Source organism: Polypterus senegalus, chromosome 4 (genome assembly GCF_016835505.1).
Source record: "Polypterus senegalus isolate Bchr_013 chromosome 4, ASM1683550v1, whole genome shotgun sequence".
Lineage (NCBI taxonomy): Eukaryota > Metazoa > Chordata > Cladistia > Polypteriformes > Polypteridae > Polypterus > Polypterus senegalus.
Window position 1 is genome coordinate 232,447,502 of NC_053157.1, and position 23,641 is coordinate 232,471,142.

Sequence of the window (23,641 nt, forward strand, 5' to 3'; positions counted from 1 at the left end):
CAAATTGTGAATTCGATGTCCTAAACACTTCAGTCCGGTCTTCAGGTCTCAATGTACAGGTCTGCCAGTGATGAATTCTGTCAAAGTAAAGAGGGTGGCGAGACAGATAGATAGAACTGTTGTGTTTAATTGTGTAATACTCATGCATCATGATGTCGGTCCTTCTTGAGCCGCCTTATAGTGGGGTGTAAACCACCAATGTAAATTACTCTCTCCGCCGCAGCCACATACCTCCTTAAAGCGATCAAGCTCCCACGAGTACCAGGCTGCGAAAGTAATAGTAAAGTCCTACGCATGAGTGCGCTGATCGGGCAGGCAACGCAGACAGGCTAGAGACACCGCCTACAAGCCTTAAAACGTCATTAGAAATCGACAAATCCCGACGTCATAAAATCGTTCCCCTGGAGTTAGTTTAGAAATAGTGAAGCGAATGAGAGAGAGAGAGAGAGTGTGAGTGATTTGTGTGTGTGTGTGTGTGTGTGTGTGTGTGCGCGCGCGCGCGCATATATGACGTACTGGTAAGTAATGGGAGCAGATGGAAATCCTGGTGGGAGAAGGAGATCGATATCTGGATGAACCAGAAAGACAAGAACTTTTGTGTGCGCGAGAGGGAGAAACAGAGAACACCAGACAGGAGAGACGAGACGAGACAAGACGAGATGAGATGAGATGACACGACACGGGACGGGACGAGACAGCCTGCGAGGACCATCAGTTTGGTAGTGAAGGGACCGTCTGCGATATACGCTTTCACTCTCCCAACCCCAGACTGCAAGGTGATGCTGATGCGGAGTTTAAAATGGTGATCTCGCGCTTATTTTACTAATGTAAGTTTGAAACAGTTATATTTTCTCACCCTTCACTTATGTTTGTACGCACTTATGGTTAATAATCAAAGAATACGTAGCACGGTGATGCAATGTTAGCGCTGCTGCTGCCTCGGAGTCTCAGGTTAGCGTCCCGGGTGCTCCCTGCATGCAGTTTGTTCGGGGGTTTCCGTGGGTTTGCTCCAGTTTTCTCACACTGTTCAAAGACATGCCGGCTGCGGTGTTGTAGCCAGTCTCCCAATGTTTTATGATTTTTTTCCCCCCGAAAAGTGGACTTTTATTTTAATTAGCTTACGGGTTTGTATATTTCCAAAATATGTCGCCCATTTTCCCCCGTCTAAAGAGTTTCTTGTGAATAAGGTAGAAATTGACATACGAGACAGCCCAAATGAAACAGTGATATTATATTTTTTTTATATATTCAGAGCATAGCTTTGTCTCTCGTTCAGATTCTTCAAACAGTATTAATTTCTAGACATAGAAGTGGAGGGTGTGTAGTTCAGTATTAGGTTTTCTAGACTTAATTCCTCTAATCTGATACAGTTGTGCTTGAAAGTTTGTGAACCCTTTAGAAGTTTCTATATTTCTACATAAATATGACCTAAAACATCATCAGATTTTCACTCAAGTCCTACAAGTAGATAAAGAGAAACCAGTTAAACAAATGAGACAAAAATATTATACTTGGTCATTTATTTATTGAGGAAAATGATCGAATATTACATATTTGTGAGTGGCAAAAGTATATGAACCTTTGCTTTCAGTATCTGGTGTGATCCCCCAATAACTGCAACTAAACATTTCCGGTAACTTCTGATCATTCCTGCACACCGGCTTGGAGGAAGTTTAGCCCATTCCTCCGTACAGAACAGCTTCAACTCTGGGATGTTGGTGGGTTTCCTCACATGAACTGCTCATTCAGGTCCTTCCACGACATTTTGATCAGATTAAGGTCAGGACTTTGACTTGGCCATTCCAGAACATTCACTTTATTCTTCTTTAACCATTCTTTGGTAGATCGACTTGTGTGCTTAGGGTCGTTGTCTTGCTTTATGACCCACCTTCTCTTGAGACTCAGTTCATGGACAGATGTCCTGACATTTTCCTTTAGAATTCTCTGATATAATTCAGAATTCATTGTTCCATCAATGAAGGCAAGCCATCCTGGCCCAGATGCAGCAAAACAGGCCCAAACCATGATACTACCACCACCATGTTTCACAGATGGGATAAGGTTCTTATGCTGGAATGCAGTGTTTTCCTTTCTCCAAACATAACGCTTTTCATTTAAACCAAAAAGTTCTATTTTGGTCTCATCCGTCCACAAAACATTCTTCCAATAGCCTTCTGGTTTGTCCACGTGATCTTTAGCAAACTGCAGACAAGCAGCAATGTTTTTTTGGAGAGCAGTGGCTTTCTCCTTGCAACCCTGCCATGCACACCATTGTTGTTCAGTGTTCTCCTGATGGTGGACTCATGAACATGAACATTAGCCAATGTGAGAGAGGCCTTCAGTTGCTTAGAAGTTACCCTGGGGTCCTTTGTGACCTCGCCGACTATTACACTGCCTTGCTCTTGGAGTGATCTTTGTTGGTCGACCACTCCTGGGGAGGGTAACAATGGTCTTGAATTTCCTCCATTTGTACACAATCTGTCTGACTGTGGATTGGTGGAGTCCAAACTCTTTAGAGATGGTTTTGTAACCTTTTCCAGCCTGATGAGCATCAACGACTCTTTATCTGAGGTCCTCAGAAATCTCCTTTGTTGGTGCCATGATACACTTCCACAAACATGTGTTGTGAAGAGCAGACTTTGATAGATCCTGTTCTTTAAATACCACAGGGTGCCCACTCACACCTGACTGGCATCCCATTGATTGAAAACACCTGACCTTCAAACTAACTGATCATCCTAGAGGTTCACATACTTTTGCCACTCACAAATATGTAATATTCGATCATTTTCCTTAATAAATAAATGACCAAGTATAATATTTTTGTCTCATTTGTTTAACTGGTTTCTCTTTATCTACTTTTAGGACTTGAGTGAAAATCTGATGATGTTCCATCCATCCATTTTCTAACCCGCTGAATCCGAATAGGGTCACGGGGGTCTGCTGGAGCCAATCCCAGCCAACACAGGGCACAAGGCAGGAACCAATCCTGGGCAGGGTACCAACCCACCGCAGGACACACACAAACACACCCACACACCAAGCACACACTAGGGCCAATTTAGAATCGCCAATCCACCTAACCTGCATGTCTTTGGATTGTGGGAGGAAACCGAGTGCCGGAGGAAACCCACGAGACACGGGAGAACATGCAAACTCCACGCAGGGAGGACCCGGGAAGCAAACCCAGGGCTCCTAACTGCGAGGCAGCAGTGCTACCACTGCGCCACCGTGCCGCCCAATCTGATGATGTTTTAGGTCATATTTATGCAGAAATCTAGAAAATTCTAAAGGGTTCACAAACTTTCAAGCACAACTGTATCTGTTTTTAAAACATTATTATAAGTTTTAAATTTGATATCGGGCTTATAAAATTTAATATCAAGGTTTAAAAATTTAATATTTTGCGCTTTTGAAATTTCATATCAGAGATTACATGCTAATATACAGATACAGGCGCTCCTCGGGTTACAACACAGTTCCGTTCCTACAACAGTGATGTAACCTGAATTTTGGTGTAAGTCGAAACGCACCTTAGCCTAAGTCACTTGCCTATCCACGTTTGCAAAAATATTAATCTAGAACATAAAAACACAACTAAGCTGCAGAAAGAAGAAAAGGACATAAATATACTGTACTGTAGTGACAGAAAAAATAAGTGTAAAAAATAATCCTTACCTTTAATCATTCTCGCGTCTCGATTTTTTAAAGTTTTATGGGAGTGAGTGTTGTAAACTCGAAATGTTGTATGTCGAGACGTTGTAACCCGAGGACCCCCTGTATATGCATTTTAAACCCTCTCACCATATTTTCTCATTTTAATATCACTGTAAGAGCCATTTTCCTAGTTCTATAAAATGTATGAATATTTATTAGATGATAATGCATGAAATATGGGAGGTTCCTATAATCCCCGTGAATAGAATTGAGTTGGTATTTTCCTGTCATTTCTTAACCGTTATGAGTTAACAATGTTCTTTAGTAAGTGTTTAGCCTCGCCTTGTGTAAGGTACTGAGGCGTACGGTTTTTTAACCGTGTCCTTGTTTGTGCTCACGTTTGTGCTCACGTTCGTGACCGTGCCTGGGCGCATGTCTATGTGCCAATGGCCTACGGGCCTTTTGAGTGTGAAGTAACACGTAAAATAAAAGATTTAAGTGTTGAACCGTATGTTTAAGGCATACAGAAGAAGAAATTAAGAACCTTTAAGTATAGAGAGAAATAAAGAACATTTAAGTGCAGAAATAGCCAAAGCTTCTCAAGAAAAGCTAAGTACAGTATATAGAAGATACATTTTTTTCTTTTTTTTTTTTTTTGCCTTTTATTCTACGTGTGTAACTATTTTTCTTTTTATTCTTGTTTGGATTATTTGCTTTTAACTTTCACTAAATATTTTAAAAATGAACTTTTGGACTGAGAGATTTCCTTGACACGTGTCTTACCCGTGCCTGACTTCACCTTATACATCGGCGGCTACAATCACGTTTATGAAATTTAATATCGGATTTATAAAATTTGATATCTAGCTTTTGAACTTTGACATCAAAGTCTATCACGCTTTTGAAATCTGACACCAAATTGAAGGATTTTGATTTCAAGTTTCAAAAGCTGGATTTCAAATTTTATAAGCCTGATATCGAATTTTATAAAAAGGAAAATGGGGATTACATGTTAAAACGTCCTGCCATTTTAGCATTTAAGCTCTTTTTTGTTTCAAAAAAAGCACAATATCAAATTTCAAGAACTTTATCAGATTTCAAAAGCTCAATATCAACTTTTTAAAACAGGATCTCAAATTTTAAAACCGATGATATCATCTTTGTACCTGCTGTCATTAAGGAAAATGGATTAAATATTTAAATGGCCTGCCATAGTTCAGTGACCTTGCTTTTTCGCAGATGATGTGGTCAACAACAACAACCACAACATTTATTTATTTAGCACATTCTCATACAAACAGTAGCTCAAAGTGCTTTACATAATGAAGAATAGAAAAATAAAAGACACAATAAGAAAAACAAAATACATCAACATTAATTAACATCGAATAAGAGTAAGGTTCAATGGCCAGTGGGGACAGAAAAAACAAAAAAAACTCAAGACGGCTGGAGAAAAAAATAAAATCTGTAGGGGATTCCAGACCATGAGACCGCCCAGTCCCCTCTGGGCATTCTACCTAACATAAATGAAACAGTCCTCTTTGGATTTAGGGTTCTCACGGAAGGGCTTGATGAAGATGATGGTCACGTAGACTTCTTCCTTTTAATCCACCCATCATTGTTGGAGCATCATGAAGCTTTGAGTAGGTGGACGTGGCGCAGGCCACCACCACAAAGAAACCGGAAAAAGAAACAGAAAAAGAGAGTAGGGGTCAGTAGCGATTTTAGAGCCACCATGAATAGTTATTATGAGGAAATTGAACATATAGAGTATCAGGATGAAGTTAAAGTGAAGTTATGAGAAGGCCATGTTAAAGTAATGTGTTTTCAGCAGTGTTTTAAAGTGCTCCACTGTATCAGCCTGGTGAATTCCTATCGGCAGGCTATTCCAGATTTTAGGTGCCTAACAGCAGCAGATGGCCGCCTCACCACTTCTTTTAAGTTTTGTTCTTGGAATTCTAAGGAGACACTCATTTGAAGATCTGAGGTTACGATTTGGAATATAAGGTGTCAGGCATTCCAATATATAAGATGGAGTGAGATTATTTAAGGCTTTATAAACCATAAGCAGAATTTTAAAGTCAATTCTGAATGACACAGGTAACCAGTGTAGTGACGCTAAGACTGGTGTGATGTGTTCTGATTTTCTTTTCCTAGTTAGGATTCTAGCAGCTGCATTCTGCACTCGTTGCAAACGATTTATATCTTTTTTGGGTAGTCCTGAGAGGAGTGCATTACAGTAATCTAGTTGACTGAAAACAAACGCGTGAATTAATTTCTCAGCATCTTTCAGTGATATAAAAGGGTCTAACTTTACTTATGTTTCTTAAGTGAAAAAATGCTGTCCTAATGATCTGATTAATATGTGATTTAAAATTCAGATTACAGTCAACAATCACCCCTAAGCTTTTTACCTCCATCTTGACTTTTAATTCTAATCAAGTTTATTTCTAATAGCCTCATTGTATCCATTATTGCTGATCACTAAGATTTCAGTTTTCTCTTTATTTAGCTTGAGAAAGTTACTATTCATCCATTCTGAGATACAAGTCAGACATTGTGTTAGTGAATCGAAAGAGTCGGAGTCATCAGGTGCTATTGATAAGTACAGCTGTGTGTCATCAGCATAGCTGTGGTAGCTCACGTTGTGCCCTGAGATAATCTGACCTAACGGAAGCATGTAGATTGAAAAGAGCAGCAGACCCAGGATAGAGCCTTGTGGAACACCATATCGGATATGAGGTGTATCATGTGGTCCTGCTGGCTTGACTGGGCTGTGACCTTAGACACACACTGGGGCAGATTACAGCCGAGTGTGACGTGGACGGGATGAGGATCAGCAGCACCTTAAAATCTGAGGTTGCAGTTCTCGATCGGAAAAGGGTGGGTGGAGTGTCCTCAGGGGCAGATGTAATGATTCGGGGGTCTAAGGCAAAAATTGGAATGGGGCCCTCATCAGTTCCATTGATTGCACTTTTCTGTACTTAGCGTAAAGAAGAGGTGGGCAAATTTTTTTTTTTTTGAAGCGGGACAAATTTGTTAATGATAACTCGTGCAGTGTGCTGGATTTTCTCACCCACCTCTCCCCAGTCTCTCGGGTTGGACAAACACACATCCTCCACCCTTACTCTGAGCACCGATGCGCCACAAGGCCATGTATAAAGTCCTCTCCTCTATGCACTCCTCACCTATAGCTGTCAACCCATCCACGAATCAAACATTATTGTTAAATTTGCAGATGGTACGACTGTCTTTGGGCTTGTATCAGACAGCAATGAAGCTGCATATAGGGAGGAGCATGGTGTGACATCAAAATACCAAATAAGTTGTTCTGGACTTTAGGACAACTTAAAAAAAAAAACAATCACGGTCCAATAACAATTGAGAGAGTTTCCAGCTTTAAGTTTCTAGGAGTCACCATCTCAGAGGCCTGTCCAAGGATGACGACACCAGCTCTGTTTTATGAGGAAGCTAAGCAGAGCCACCCTCCCTCAGAAGCTGCCAGTCAGTTCCTATAGATGCACTATAGAGAGCATCTTGACGAACTGTTTGATGGCCTGGTACAAAAGCGGCACCAAGACTGCTAAAAAAAAGCCCTGCGGTGGGTCGTAAAAACAGCAGAGGTCATCCTCGTTCCTGAACTGCCATTCCTCAAAGTCTTGTATAAGACTCGCTGTGTGAGAAGTTCCAAAAACATTATCAAGGATAACACTCATCCTGGAATTGCTTTGTTTGAGCTCCTCCCGTCAAGTAGACAGTTTAGATCAATCCAGATACCCACAAACACAGTCAAAAATAGCTTTTTCCCCATCTGCCATAAACTTTCTGATCCCTGATTCTTCTCCGTCTGAGAATTTTTAATTGGACATGTGCGGTAAGCTATGTTGGTAACGTCCAATATACTAATAAAATATGCAATATGCTGCTCATTAATAGGTTGTGGCCTGTAGAGGGCGCTCCTGCCACCCAAACCCAACACAGACAGATGTAGTACGTGAGTTCTGCACATGCGTTTTTGTTTTTTATTTTTAACTTTTTCTTCGTTGTAAATGCCTTTCCCCGTTTCTCACCTGTACAGCACAGTTAAAACACAGGCATAGTATAAACTTTTCTTCTTTCTTCTCTCTTTCTCTTCCTCTATATCCACATCCAATGCTACTGGTAAGCTTCACCACTTTCTCTGTACAAGCAGGTGTGGCCACCAGCTCCCCAAAACCGATACAAACAGATGCAAGACACAAGTCCAGCACAAACAAAGGCTTTTTATTTGAGGAAACTCCTCAAGCAAGAGTTTCCCACAGCAATAAGTACAGTCACAGTAAGCGCAATAATAAAGCACTCAACACTTATCTTCTTTCTCTTTTCTCTCTCTCTGTCTTCCACCTCCCGACTCTGGCTTCAGGAGCTGTGGCAGCGGGCTCCTTTTATCGTCCACCCGGGAGTACTTCTGGTGGCCTGTTAGTGTGGTATTCGAGCACTTCTGGGTGAGGTGATGTCAAACAAAAAAAGAAAAGGGAAAGACATTTTCACTTCAAATTTTGAAGAACAGCCCTCCACCAACACCTATCCCAAACTAGATCTATTTAAGAAAGTGAATACCGAATTAGGACAAATGGGGCATGCAGGGCACTGACAGGGACCCAAGGCCCACCCGACTGGTTGAGGAAAGAAACCTAATAGAAAAATGTCTGATTAAAATCAACAGTTCGCTGTCAGGGAGATTATCCTTTCCCATTCACAAAGAGTATGAGCAGGGACTCATTTTTCACATCATTTGCTGTTGTGCAACACTGGTCATCATTGACTTAACTTCTACTGCAGTATATCATAATTGATTTTATCTCTGTTTTGAATAAAAACACAAGATTTTTTTTTCTTTCTTGGCCATCTCTACAAAACAGCAGATTCTTGTCAGAATGTCTGCACATTAATGACCCCCCCAACTGTAAGGCTTAGACCAGACACCCCGCAAAGGAAACTCCTTCCTGCCCCTTGTATCCGTGATCTACTTCTTTTGGTCACTACCCAATACTCGTGACTGATATTTGAGGTTAGAGAAATTGATTGACCAATAGACTCCACGGTCCTCCAGAGCTCTCTGGTCCACTACTCCATTGAGGAGGTTGGTCACCTTAAATTATACATCATTGATAACAAAACTGAATTGACAAATACACAAACAGCACAGTTTCCAGTTATGTGTTGCACAAACTGTTGGAGATATCCATATGTAAGTTTATGTGGGATCTGAATAATTTGACTAACTTAATAACCCAGGCAACAGAGCAGGCATGTTTTTCTGTAAACTTCCAGCCTGAGGATTACCCGGGCAACGGTGTAGGCAGGTCTTGTGTAAACATCCGGCCCGAGTGTTACCTGGGAAACGGTGTAGGCGTGTCTTATGGAAACATTCGGCCTGAGGGTTATCTGGGCAACGATGTAGGTGTGTCTTGTGCAAACATCCGGCTGTAGTGTTGCCAGGGCAACGGTGTAGGAAGGTCTTGTGTAGACATCCGGTCCAAGCATTACCCGGGCCATGGTGTGGGGGTGTCTTATGGAAACATCCGGCCCAAGCATTACAAGGGCACCGGTGTGGGCGGGTCTTGTATAAACATCTGACCCAAGCTTTACTTGGGCAAGGGTGTAGGCGAGTTTTGTGTAAACATCTGGCCTGAGTGTTACCAGGGCAATGGTGTAGGTGGGTCTTGTGTAAACTTCTGGCCTTAGCGTTAACAGGGCACCGGTGTGGGCGTGTCTTGTGCAAACACCCGGCAGAAGTGTTGCCAGGTCAACGGTGTAGGAAGGTCTTGTGTAAACATCCAGTCCAAGCATTACCCGGGCAATGGTGTAGGTGTGTCTTATGGAAACATCCGGCCGAAGCATTACCAGGGCACCGGTGTGGGCGGGTCTTGTGTAAACATCCAGTCTGAGCCTTACCAGGGCCACGGTGTGGACGGGTCTTGTGTAAACATCTGACCCAAGTGTTACCAGGGCCACGGTGTAGGTGAGTCTTGTGTAAACATCCGGCCTGAGTGTTACCAGGGCCACGGTGTAGGTGAGTCTTGTGTAAACATCCGGCCTGAGCCTTACTTGGGCAATGGTGTAGGTGAGTCTTGTGTAAACATCCGGCCTGAGCGTTACCAGGGCAACGGTGTGGGCGGGTCTTGTGTGAACTTCTGGCCCGAGCGTTACCCAGGCAATAATGTAGGTGTGTCACCTCTTAACCTCCTAATGGCATCTCATAAGAAGTGCCTCTCATCGGCAGTAATGACAATGTGAATTTGCCTTCAGGCAGTGAAATTGAAACGGTCAGTGAAATCGAAAGGGATTCTGGTGAATCTAATAGTGATGCTCGTGTCACTCGCACACGTGCAATGTGCTGTTCATATTATTATTGTTGTTATTATTTGTTTACTCTTCTGAATTTGTACTTTTGTTTTGCAGTGTATAGATGAGATGTATTAAAAATGTCATTTTTTCAAGCCAAAAAATGCAACGCTTTATACATGTGGTTTTTTGAGGAAAAAAAAAAAAATGTAGCGCTAAGGAGGTTTTCATGAGCGGTCAATTATTGCTGATGAAGCACTTCTTGCTCAAGTGACATTTTGGTGCTTCATTTTAGTGGTCTCACTTATTAAGGTTGCCCATCCTTAATGGCTTATCTCAATCTTAATAAACAGCTGCTTCCAGTGTTTTTAATGGCTCCTTATTAGCTCCTTATTGACAACAGAGCCAGTGGTTCCCCATATAACTTGTTTCCATTTACACATGAGTGCATTCATCGTACACAATTTGGTTCAATAAAACGGTTAACAGACTGATCTGTTTTAGGCTTCAAATCATTTGCGTGGTATCATTGGAAAGGAAGAAATAAGAAGCTAACGTTGCAGACTGACAAGCCATAAAATCAAATAAGAGTCTGAGATTGACCAGGCTTGGTGTCCCAATTAAAGCAATTAGGTTGGAATGAAAACCTGCAGCCACCGCGGCCCTCCGGGAGCAACGTTGCCCACCCTCTGATTTAGTTTCTTATTAAAAAGTTACCATCGTCACCTCGGCCCGTTACACTTGTAGTGTACATCACTGAAGAAACTGGGAAATCTGAAATGCTGAAAAACACAACTAAAGTGAAATGATGGCAATGGATGAATAGCAAGCAAGCAATCAAAGTCACTTCTAAATATCAGGCGAGAATGTCCTGTGTAGTTAACATTAATAAAGTTTAACTTGAGGCAGCAAGGACAAACAATTTTGCAAATAAAGCGCGGTAGCAGGCGAAAGGCTTCTAAATCCTGCTGACATCGGGCAAGCACACGTTGCATGGAGAGGCAAATTAAAAAATAAAAATAAAGAAATGAACCAGCGTGAATATGTTACGTCTAAATAACAGAGCAGGACACTGATGAACAAGCTGCAGTAGGGGTCCTGGAGGGCCGCAGCGCCTACGGGTTTTCATTCCAACCAGTGTCCTAATTAGAACTCGGTCCTTGCTGATAATGAATCTTGCTATTTAACTTTATGCCTTCTTAGTGCCTTCATTCATCAAAGACAAAGTTTAGTTCCTCTGCACATCGGAGGTCCTCCGTTACAGTCCTGCAGGTCTGCTGTGGCTGCAGGTCTTCACTTTAACCACTTTCTTAATTAGAACCCTTTTATTTACTACTAAAGCAATATGTATTTTGGGCTTCATTTTTAGCTCTCTTGCCTGTTACCATTCAGAACCTTTAATTGCCTATCTGAGATTTTAGCGGCTGCGTTTAAGTTTGAACTGTTGCCTGTTTTCTTAACCAGACATTAGTTAATAATGAGATGCAGAGAATCAATAAACCAGCAGCTCTCCAGCTCATGTGCTTACCACGTGATAAAAATGTCAGTCCGTCATTGTCCAGCCCGCTATATCCTAACTACAGGGGTCACGGGGGGTCTGCTGGAGCCAATCCCAGCCAGCACAGGATGCAAGGCGGGAACAAATCCTGGGCTGGGCGCCAGCCCATTGCAGTGCACACACACACACACACACACACTAGGGACAGTTTAGGATCACCAATGCACCTAACCTGCATGTCTTTGGACTGTGGGAGGAAACCCACGCAGACACGGGGAGAACATGCAAACTCCACACTGGGAAGTGAACCCGGGTCTCCTTAATGCGAGGCAGCCACCATGCTGGTGATAATAATAATGTGTAGAAATGAATGAGAGGTGAATTGGAAGGAGCGTTAAGTTTAAATCTCTTCTGGTCCACAAAACACTTGGATAATGTTCTCCCCAGAAGGAAACTCTACAGTGCAATTCAAATTGCTATTGGCTTGTTAATGCTTACATTTATCTAACAGTTTAATACCATGTTTCATGATCAGCATGGACTGCTTTCTAATTAGGAAGAGTTAGGATAAAAACCTGCAACCACTGCGGCCCTCCAGGACCCCTGCTCTAGAGTGACATTGTTGTGCTTGAGCTGAACACCCTCAATGACATGAGGGTTGAAAAGGGGAACAATAAGACATGTAGGCAGTGTGAAATAATCGGCCTCGACACACACACACACACACACACAAAAAGGTTTGGGGCAGCCACCCGTATATTAGCCCTGGCACTGAAGAGCATTGATTGGAGTCCAAGAGTGAGCTGAGGTACATGCAAGTAGGCAGATCTTTTAAAGCAGGGAGCCGGAAATTACATCATTCTTGGGGGTGGTAGTGACATCATTCTGGGGCCGATTCAGGCAGAATTTCCCACATTTGGTCTTCAGAGATAACAGAGGAAGTGTGACGATGTGGCTTCTGGCTCCACGCTCCCTTTGATGTTTGGGAACCCTTGAACCCCACACCGTCGATAATGTTACCGAGTGAGCTAGTCAGTGGAGGCAAATAATTCCAGCAAGGGGAAGGTAAAAAGTGCAAACAGTGCTTTTATTAAAAACAGTCAACAAAAACAATGTTCCATAAATAGTGCAGTTTCAATAAATAATCCAATAAAAAAAACGTGGAGGTTAAAACAATAAGAAAAAACAATCCTTTAAAACGAGAGGTTAAAATGATCAGGAAGCAGTCTTAAAACGGCAACAACTCTGGTGCTTCTTTTCTGTATGCGTCTTACCTGCTTATCCCGTTAGGGCTTCGCAACAGGCAAGACACTCTCTGCAGCTGCCCTCCTACAACACACGCGAGACTGGAGACCTCCCGATCCCTGGCTTCGGTCTGGCACTCATCCCAGTCCCCGAGACTTGATGTCCACCAATGACCAGGACGCACACATTGGGGACTCCACCACCAAGCCTCCCGACTTCCGCTGCCTTTCCACGGCCTTCTGCGGCTCATCGCTTTCCTCTAGGCACTCCCGCTACCTGGTCACTCAGCGGGAGCAACCTCGACTCAAACGCCCTCAAACGCCTGGGTGTCGGCCTAACCCCCAGCTTCCTTGCAGCTGCCCACGAGCGCTCGATCGCGCGCTCACCACACTCACGCACCGCCTGCTTCCTCGCTCCCTGTAACCTGTAACCTCCGTCCTCATCTCCTTTTTTTTTTACACCCCTCCACAACCGACTCGCGCTTCTTTTTAAAACGTGAGGGGCCATCACAGCTGTAGCATTAGCCACGGGAGCAATCACAAATGTGGGCAGTTCCTCACCTGCGCTCACGGTGAGAAACGCCCACATCGACGACTGCTCCGTGGCTCGCTACAACATCGCCCCCCTCACGAAGCCGCCTCGGGTGCGGTGATTATTTAAAATGAATGGCCTTTGCTCAACGAGCTGTGGACCCATAACACCACAGGAAGGTTTACTGCACCCCACCACCCCCTGGCCTGGCGTAGAATGACCTTCATTTGGTCCATTCAGCTTCCTCCTACGCGTACGTGTGTGACAGCAGGTAGGTTGTAGCTGTTCTCGGTCGATAAGCTCAGCTACTTGTGTTTTGCTCGGCTGCACTCGGAGGAATGCGTCACGTGCCTGTCACCGTGTTATGACATCAAAGGGAGTGTCTTTCTGCTGAGCCCTTAGGTACCACATCCACCGTGAAGGCAAGTGCAACGGACCCTTCATTACAATGCTCCACGTCGAGGGTTTTGAAAAAGCAAACTGTTGGTTTTCACTCTGAGTCTGCTGAGCACTTTTTTAGGCTGACCTGGAGAGATCTCAGCTTTACAAATCTCTCATCGTAAATTCAGTTGGTAGTTTTCTGTGTTTTTAATAAAAATTGGATTTTTGTACCCTGGAATGTGTGCTAAAATTATTATTACTATTATTATTCAATTATTTTGAAGTAATTCTGCCATTTGTGTTTTTATAGGAAAAAAGCGTCGCCCTTACCATGTTCCAGTTGTCGGTAGTTTTCTGTGCTTGTTTCACACTGCCACAAATGGGCTCAAGAGTATTTTTAAAGACTTTACGCAGTAATTCTCTCACTTTTATTTAGACAGCTAAAAAGCAGCCCCCTTCACAGTCCACATGGTCAGGCCCTCTAGGGCGTGGGAGAAGAGCTTACCACCGAGCATGGCCTCCATCAAAGGTGAAAGCACGCACCAGAGACCAGCACCCATTAAACAAGAGGACTGTGAGTGGGAGGATTTGCGGGTGACGCTGGAGCGCCGTGACGGAAAGAGTTCGGCTTTCAAACAGGAGGATTCTGAGGAGAAGACCACCAAAAGTAAAATCGAGGATTTGCCGGTTAGCCTTGAGGTGCAAACGCACGATGCTGGGAATATTTTCAAGGGAGAGATTGGTGAAGAGTCTTGGTCCCAGTACAGTAATTCAGGCCGTGTGGCTTCCCGGCAAAATTCTACAGAAGTGAAATCTGAGTTGAGTGAGTTTGAAGAGAAAATCGGCAAAGGCACCGGAAGAGACGCAGAAGAGGGCCAGTCACCTGGGAGTGCTGGAATGAGTAAGTAATGAAATTTAAATATAAAATTAAAAGAAGAATGATTATGTTTATTATAAATCCTAGTGGTCGTGTCTTGCCATTTTTAGTTGGTTGAAAATGAAAGGGGGATACGCATTTGATTGAATTTGAATGGAGACCACCTGCTTGGATGGCTGACAACAAACAATAATACATTTAAACCCATTAGACGCGTGGTGAAATATTCAGGTGCGTTCACAGACTTGGTTCACGGATATAAAAGTTGGAGCATTTCACATTTTTACGAAGTATAGACAAAGTATTGTAATCGTCCATTGATCAATCTCGACATTTTAAACCTCCCTGACCTTCTCGTATACGAAGTATAGGGAAAGTATGGGAATCCTCCCAAAATTCCATTTCATTTTGGGCACCAGAGGGCAGGGGTTTAAGCCACTGAAGCCCCCCATCTCCCGACGCCGCTGTCCATTTTTGAAAACCCATTGTGTTTATATCAGTTAGGGCAGCGGCGCCTCTCCCGTGTTATTAATGAGTTCAAATGCTGCTTAGCTACAGGTTGATCACCTCCGTTCTTTACAAACATTATCTGCAGGTAACATCGCTCAGTCATTTCAGGCTTATATGTACTTATGCGATTACTTCTCACTTACATTTATTTCCAGAGAAGTGATTTTCTTGTCCTCTGTGAGTAAACGTGCCTAAAGCAGCCGCGCAGGGGGCTCTGTTGTGTGAGCTGTTTGCTCTCGGCCCCCTCACTCACACAGAGCCTCCAAGTGTAGCTGAAAATCTACCAGATGTACAAGTTGAGGCCACCACTCTCAAAAGGGAAACCGAATCAATAAAGCAGTTCACAGTTGAAGTCAACGTAGGACGTTTCTCCGTTTTTAAGATGACGAGTTCACAGATTCGCCAGTGCTTTTCAATGGGAAATTGAGGGAAAACTTTGAATAACAAGATCGCCTGAAGATCTCTGAACTAAAATAGAAGCGTCTTGACAAATTTCTTTGAAGAGTAAGTGTGTCGCGTCTCGACAAAACTGGGCCACGGGGTGCTGAGTTGTTTCATGTGGACAGACGGATGTGGACTCTTGCAATAGGTGCTCTGCACATTATATGCACCTAAAACTAAAAACATGAGTGTACACCACATGACTTTCTTACAGAAAGCTGGGATTTTAGCAGTAGAACATCGTCAGACTAATGCTAAAAACCAAAGACCACATTTTCTGAAGATGTTCATGATATTACAAGCTAGCTTGAGTAACAGGGAGTGTGGAAGAGAGATGAAAAAGAGAGTGCATCAGGGTGGAGTGGGTGGAGAAGAGTGTCGTGAGTGATTTGCGACAGATGAGATCAGCAAGAGTGAAAGGGAAGGGCTACAAGACAGTAGTGAGACCAGCTATGTTATATGGGCTGGAAATGGTGGCACTGACCAGAAAGCAGGAGACGGAGCTGGAGGTGGCAGAGTTAAAGATTTGAAGATTTGCATTGGGTGTGACGAGGATGAACAGGATTAGAAATGAGGACATCAGAGGGTCAGCTCAGGTTGGGTGACAAAGTCAGACATGTGCAGAGGAGAGATGCTGGGTATACTGGGAGATGGGTGCTAAGGATAGAGCTGACAGGGAAGAGGAAAATAGGAAGGCCTAAGAGAAGGTTTATGGAGAATATACAGGTGATGAGTGTGACAGAGCAAGATGACGAGGACAGGAAGAGATGGAAGAAGATGATCCGCTGTGGTGACCCCCTAACAGGAGCAGCCGAAAGAAGAAGAAGAAGAAGTTTAAGTGTTCTGTCAATCACACACAGGTCACTCAGTTTTTAACTTGCTCGTTTTGCACAGCCTAGTGACAGCAGTATAATACAAACAGCAGATATTGAATTTATATCACATTTTCACTTTCAATATTTCATATTATAATCACTCACTCACAACATGGTCATTTTTGGTTTTGGAGGTAGCATAGTATTTGTAAAAAAAACAGAGAGCCTTAAAACGATATGGGAACCATTTCTTATATTTTGGGAGATATAGCCAGTCAAAATTATAATACCCCACTAAAATAAGTTCAGACTTGGTTATCTTGTGTCACCCTTAATGTTGATCCAAGACCCGAGCAATTTCAGTTACTCACTTACACTGGTTACTCCTGTGACCAAATCAGCAGGCCAAGTTTTATTAAAATCTGTGACGATGAGCTCCAAAAGTGGGATGATTAGACATGGAATTACCCAAAACTTGTAAACTCTTCCATACTCTCCTCAGCTCACAGTACGATCCTTACACTTCTAGTTACTGTAGGGCTGCTGCTATTTTTAATATATGTATATATATTATATTATATTATAATAATATATAATTTAATATATATATATATACGCACCTATATATAATATGAATGATTTAGATAGGAATTGAAGTGACAAGCTGGTGAAGTTTGCAGATGATACCAAGATAGGAAGATTAGCAGATAATTTGGAATCTGTTATATCGTTACAGAAGGGTAGCATACAGAATTGGGCAGATGAAATTTGATGTCAGTAAATGTAAAGTATTTCACATAGGAAGGAGAAATGTGAGTTTTGAATACAAAATGGGAGGGTCTGAGAATTGAAAGTCCACCTTATGAGAAGGATTTAGGAGTCATAGTGGACTCTAAGCTATCAACTGCCAGACAGTGTTCAGAAGCCATTAAGAAGGCTAACAGAATGTCAGGTTATATATAGCGCCTTGACGTGTGGAGTACAAGTCACAGGAGGTTCTGCTCAAGCTTTATAACACACTGGTGAGGCCTCATCTGGAGTCCTGTGTGCAGTTTTGGTCTCCAGACTACCAAAAAAAGGACATAGCAGCACTAGAGAAGGTCCAGAGAAGAGCGACTAGGCTGATTCCAGGGCTACAGGGGATGAGTAATGAGGAAAGATTAAAAGAGCTGAGCCTTTAGAGTTTAAGGAAAAGAAGATTAAGAGGAGACATGACTGAAGTGTTTAAAATGATGAAGGGAATTAGTGCAGTGGGTCGAGACGGAGACTTTAAAATGAGTTCATCAAGAACATGGGAACACAGTTGGAAACTTCCATCCATCCATCCATTATCCAACCTGCTATATCCTAACTACAGGGTCACGGGGTCTGCTGGAGCCAATCCCAGCCAACACAGTGTGCAAGCCAGGAAACAAACCCCAGGCAGGGTGCCAGCCCACTGTAGGGCACGCACACACACACACACACACACGCACACTAGGGACAATTTAGGATCACCAATGCACCTAACCTGCATGTCTTTGGACTGTGGGAGGAAATCGGAGCACCCAGAGGAAACCCACGCAGACACGGGAGAACATGCAAACTCCACGCAGGGAGGACCCAGGAAGCGAACCCGGGTCTCCTCACTGCGAGGCAGAAGCGCTACCCACTGCACCACTGTGCCACTCTTCAGTTGGAAACTTGTTAAGGGGAAATTTCACACAAACATTAAGAAGTTTTTACACAAAGAACTACAGACCAAGTAGTGTGGTAGACAGGAGGACTTCAGAGACTTTCGCAACTCAACTTGGCATTTCTTTAGAAGAATGAAGTGGGCAGGAATGGTGAGCTTTGTTGGGCTGAATAGCCTGTTCTCGTCTAGAGTGTTCTGATGTTCTAATTATTTGATACGCACCCGCAGAGTGTGTGGGGAAGGATACAGGATTCAATATATGCTTAGGACTGTGGTTAATGCATTTTCCAATTCAAAAAATCGGGAGTGGTCTCCCCTTGACTTTCGTATACTCCGATGTGGGGATGGATATTTGAGAAGTAAACCGCAAGACAAGGATAATATTTTTATATGATGTACATTAAAGAACCATCAGCAATAAATCAAATCAAATTAATAATATATTGAACAATTATTTTAACAATAAAATTGAATAAATCATAAATCAGACTCTGCAGCTGCGTGAATAAAAGGTAAAGTACCACTTCCGGTTAGCGGAAATAGCTCAAAAGTTGATAGAAATCTATGCTTTGTACCTATTACTTGCATGCACAATTTGGTTGACCTAAGTGAAAGCATACTCAAGTTATCCTGTGTGTGTATATGTATATGTGTGTGTATATATATATATATATATATATATATATACACACATACACACACATAATTCCAAAAATTGTTTTTTTTGCACTCCGGGAGGTCTAAAACATTTGAGATTCATGAGAATCTCAAAATGGAATTTTTGGATGATTTTAATACTTTCCTTATACGAGAAAGTTAGAGAGGTCTAAAACGTAGAGAATTCATCAAGTCTCGACATCGAATTTTTGGACGATTCCAGTACTTTGCCTATACTTCTTATACAAGAAAGTAAAAAGACGACACAAAAAAAGAATAATAATTTAAAAAAAAAATTCCTGTGGCCTCTCACTGTTACTCCACAATGCATCACAGAGGTGTTGAATGTCAGCAGGAATAACCCAGATCTCTGGTGCTCAGCCCACCATTGATAATGCATTAATTTGCAGAGTCCTGTTAAAGTTGACAAGGATAGAAATGAGATTCCTTTCCTTTATTTTCTTAGCATGAGGTCGCATGCAGCTTTTGAAGGGAGGTAGACATCCACCTGAGGATGGATGCCAGTCCAGCAGGGCACACTGGCACACACACCACACACGTCCGCACTTGGTACAATTATACAATACAATACCATTTATTTCTGTATAGCTCGAAATCACACAAGAAGTGCCACAGTAGGCTTTAACAGGCCCTGCCTTTTGACAGCCCCCCAGCCTTGACTCTCTAGATAGATAGATAATACTTTATTAATCCATCCAGCCATTATCCAACCCACTATATCCTAACTACAGGGTCACGGGGGGGTCTGCTGGACCCAATCCCAGCCATCACAGGACACAAGGCAGGAAACAGACCCTGAGCAGGGCGCCAGCCCATCGCAGTACTTTATTAATCCCAAGGGGAAATTCACATACTCCAGCAGCAGCATACTGATAAAGAACAATATTAAATTAAAGAGTGATAATGTCTAAGAAGACAAAGAAAAACTACCAAAAAAAAAACATGTAGGGGAAAAAAATGGAAGAAACCTTGGGAAAGTCAGTTCAAAGAGAGACCCCTTTCCAGGTAATGTTGGGCGTACAGTGGATGTCAAAAAAAAAAAAAAAAGGGTGGTCAATACAATAAAATACACAGAACAGAACACAAGTCATCCTCAATACAATATAATAGAAATATTACAGGTACTGAGCAGAATTCAACGGTACACCAGACAGAGACCAACATAGCTCACACATCTTTGAGATATGGGCAGAAAGATGCTGAAATTGTATGGTCAACAGGAGGAAATGAAAAGTCCAAATACACAGTGGAAAAATCAGGAATTGAACCCCAGTGGAGAAACATAAAACATATCTCAGGTTAATATTTCATTTATGCTGAAACCTTTAACTGAACTGTTTGATGTTGCAGATTTCCAGGACAATGGCAGCTTCTCCCCGTCTTCATTTCCTCGGCCCTCTCAGTGCAGACTGCCGCACAAGCAGGACAAGGAGAAGATGAAGAAATCAACAAGAGGATCAGAGAATTCGACCCCAGCCTCTTTACAGTGTTCTCTTTCTGCTGCTAAGCCAACGTGCATAGAAGCCATCAACATGGATCGAGTATGTAATACAAATCAAGAGTCCTTGCTTGCATACACAGAGTGCCGGAAATGTTTCAAAAACACTCCTGACTCTAGAGACCAGAAGTCGATTCAGATGAGACAGAAGCCACATCCCTGTCCTGAGTGTGGCAAGTTATTTTCAAACAGAAACAGCCTGCACAAACATAAAAGAATTCACACGGGAGAGAAGCCTCATAGCTGTTCTGAATGTGGCAAGCATTTCTTAGAGAGGCGCAGTCTGCATAGGCATATGAGAATTCACACTGGAGAGAAACCTCATTCCTGTCCGGAATGTGACAAACGCTTCTCACATATCAGCAGTCTTCAGAGGCACACAAAAATACACACGGGGGACAAACCTCATTGCTGCGCTGAATGTGGCAAACGATTCTCCGACAGTTACACTCTTCAGAGGCACACAAGAACTCACACTGGGGAAAAGCCATACAGCTGTTCTCAGTGTGACAAACGATTTTTTGACATTTGCGGCGTGCAGAGACATACAAGGATTCACACGGGAGAAAGGCCGTATAGTTGTTCTAAATGCGGCAAACTGTTTTTTGATGGCAGCGCCCTACAGAAGCACACACGGATTCATACTGGAGAGAAGCCCTATCACTGTACGGAGTGTGGCAAACGATTTTCACAAGTAAGCAGCCTTCAGAGCCACTCCGAAATTCACAGTGGACTGAAGCCTTATTGCTGCTCCGAATGCGGCAAGAGATTCTCCTGTAGCAGTTACCTTCAGAAACACACAAGAATTCACACTTAAGAAAAGACAGATTGTTGTTTTGAATGTAGTAAGAGTTTCTCACGACAAAGCAGACTTTACAGTCCATTCAATTCAATTGATTTTTGTGTGGCGCTCTTCACTGAAGGCAGAATCGGAGCGCTGGGACTTGTTCACAGGTAGATGCAAATGTGATCATTACAAGTGACTAATTGTTTCATACGTACACATGAAGAGACAGATTTGATTAAACAGACAGGGAAAGCACAGTAGCTTGAAACTGATTAACATAAATGGAGACCAGCAGTATCTCTCCTTCAATTAACTGTTAAACTACAGCCAAATGATAACAAATAAGAGGAAAACAAAACCTCCAGTCAGCAGCAACACTTGGCAAAATAAACCTGGTGAATGTGTCCATGGTCAGTTATAACAGAGAAGGTGACAATCCTAGACATGTTGGCCAAGCGGGCCAACACTCCTGGGCATTCAACAATAGAGTCTGTGCTAGACAATCTAATCCCACAAGGACTCTCAATAATTTCCCTTTAAGCAACTTCCATCTGTCACCTTGTGGTTGTCCTAACAGACTCCACAGCGAACGCACACCTGACGTTTAGACGATGCTCAGGAGTTCTGGGTGAATGTGCTACAGAAGAATGGGTCAAAACTTTGGATCAACTTCAACCCCGTTATGGTGCAAATGACAAAAGCTAACATGCACTCGCAAGAAACAAATTGCGCTGCAACAGTGGAGAGGTTTTATTTTTTTGAATGACGGTCCACTGTTGAGGACCCATGCAGGCAGGACCAGTCCAAGGGGGATGTCCACGTAACACCTGGCTGCGGCAGATAGAGGGGTCCTTGCTGGAGGGTGGGCGTGGACCGCTTGTCTGCAGGGGGGTTGCCAACCAGGATCCCGAGCTGTTTTGTCATGTGGTGGGTGTGGCAACACGCTGTACTGGTGCACACTCCCTAACCTGACCTGACCTCCATAAAAGTGTTTGCCACTGAAGGAACCTCGAAATCGGCTGTGCAGTGAAACATAAGGCCACCTGATCATCAGTCGGGTTATGGAAGAAGCACGCACAAACACGTCTTCACAAAAATAATGGAAGATGAAGAAAGCTGGAATTTTGTAGAAGCCCAATGAGATGGTATGAGTAATTCATGACAGAAAACCCAAAATGAAGCTGAAGCAGTTCGGGAAGGAAGAGTGGGCTAGACTCAAAAGAAGATGACTATTTTTATTTTTTCACCTCAGGTAGTATGTACATTTCTTTAATAAATGAATGAAATAAGAATCACCAACTTTTGTTATTTATTCATGTTTTGTCTCTTTTTATTTAATGTTAAGGTTTGGTTGAAGAACTGAAATCATTCACGTATGTAATGTGAAAATTCAGATGGGAAATCTTGTTGTTGTGCTGGTGTGTGTGTTTTAGGTAGGCAGGCAGTGAGGTGTAACGTTAAGGCTTGTGGCAGAAGCGCTTGGTTGGCGCCGACCCGAACACAGACTGACACCGGAGGTACAGGTGTAAACAAACAAAAATATTTTATTCTTGTCTTCTGCTGTGGGGCACGTCTTCCCCATGTCCCACAGGCCCTACACAGTCCAAAAACACCCCAACTCCACACACTCTTCTTCTTTCTCCACTCCTCCCAGGCAGCTTTGTCCTCCTCCTTCCGACTCTGGCGCCCTCAGTAGTGGCCGCAGGCTCCCTTTATAACCCACCTGGAAGTGCTTGAGATGGCAGTTAACCTGAATTAGGCTGCATTACCCTCCACATGGGCTCTGGAAGCCTTACAGCTCCCCCTGGCAATGGCCAAAGGGCCCAACAGGATAGTGGTCCTGATGCAACCCAGGGGGCTGCCACCAAGTGTTCCCGGGGGAGTTAGTTTGCATCCCATGGCTGCCCCCCACCGTTCCAGTGTGAAAAGGGCGTCCCGGCCAGGCATGGATCCCTTCACTGGCTTTAGGCCTCAAACCCTGAGGTTTTGGTTTCAAATCCCACTGCTGACACCACGGTGTGACCTTGAGCAAATCACATGACCTGCCGGTGCTCCGATTGGAAAACCAAAAGAAATGTCACCGATCGTATCTCAAATGTTGTAAGTCACTTTAGATAAATGTGTCGGACAAAGAAATCAATATACAGGTGCTGGTCATAAAATTAGAAGATCATGACAAAGTTGATTTATTTCAGTAATTCCATTCAAAAAGTGAAACTTGTATATTAGATTCATTCATTACACACAGACTGATGTATTTCAAATGTTTATTTCTTTTAATTTTGATGATTATAACTGACAACTAATGAAAGTCCCACATTCAGTATCTCAGAAAATTAGAATATCAATTAAGACCAATGTAAAAAAAGGATTTTTAGAAATGTTGGCCAACTGAAAGGTATGAACATGAAAAGTATGAGCATGTACAGCACTCAATATTTAGTTGGGGCTCCTTTGGCCTGGATTACTGCAGCAATGCGGCGTGGCATGGAGTCGATCAGTCTGTGGCACTGCTCAGGTGTTATGAGAGCCCATGTTGCTCTGATAGTGGCCTTCAGCTCTTCTGAATTGTTGGGTCTGGTGTATTGCATCTTCCTCTTCACAATACCCCATAGATTTTCTATGGGGTTAAGGTCAGGCGTGTTTGCTGCCCAATCAAGAACAGGGATACCATGGTCCTTAAACCAGGTACTGGTAGTTTTGGCACTTTTTGCAGGTGCC

At 43.0% G+C, this 23,641-nt stretch overlaps 1 protein-coding gene across 1 annotated transcript; it reads left to right on the forward strand.

Annotated features, from left to right (window-relative positions):
• The first annotated feature begins 476 nt into the window (after nt 1-476).
• On the forward strand, nt 477-22,212 carry LOC120528140 (zinc finger protein 420-like). The gene is made up of 3 exons (XM_039752201.1): nt 477-827; nt 14,076-14,540; nt 19,986-22,212. Exons 2-3 carry the CDS (start codon nt 14,108-14,110, stop codon nt 20,948-20,950), a joined length of 1,398 nt encoding a protein of 465 aa, XP_039608135.1. The 5' UTR covers nt 477-827; nt 14,076-14,107; the 3' UTR covers nt 20,951-22,212.
• Nucleotides 22,213-23,641: the final 1,429 nt, after the last annotated feature.

Bases quoted from the DNA above. Each gene is read 5' to 3' on its own strand.
- LOC120528140 (XM_039752201.1), top strand. From the start codon at position 14,108: ATGGTCAGGCCCTCTAGGGCGTGGGAGAAGAGCTTACCACCGAGCATG. The intron at 14,541-19,985 runs GTAAGTAATGAA...TTGATGTTGCAG, and splicing joins ACCTGGGAGTGCTGGAATGA to ATTTCCAGGACAATGGCAGC.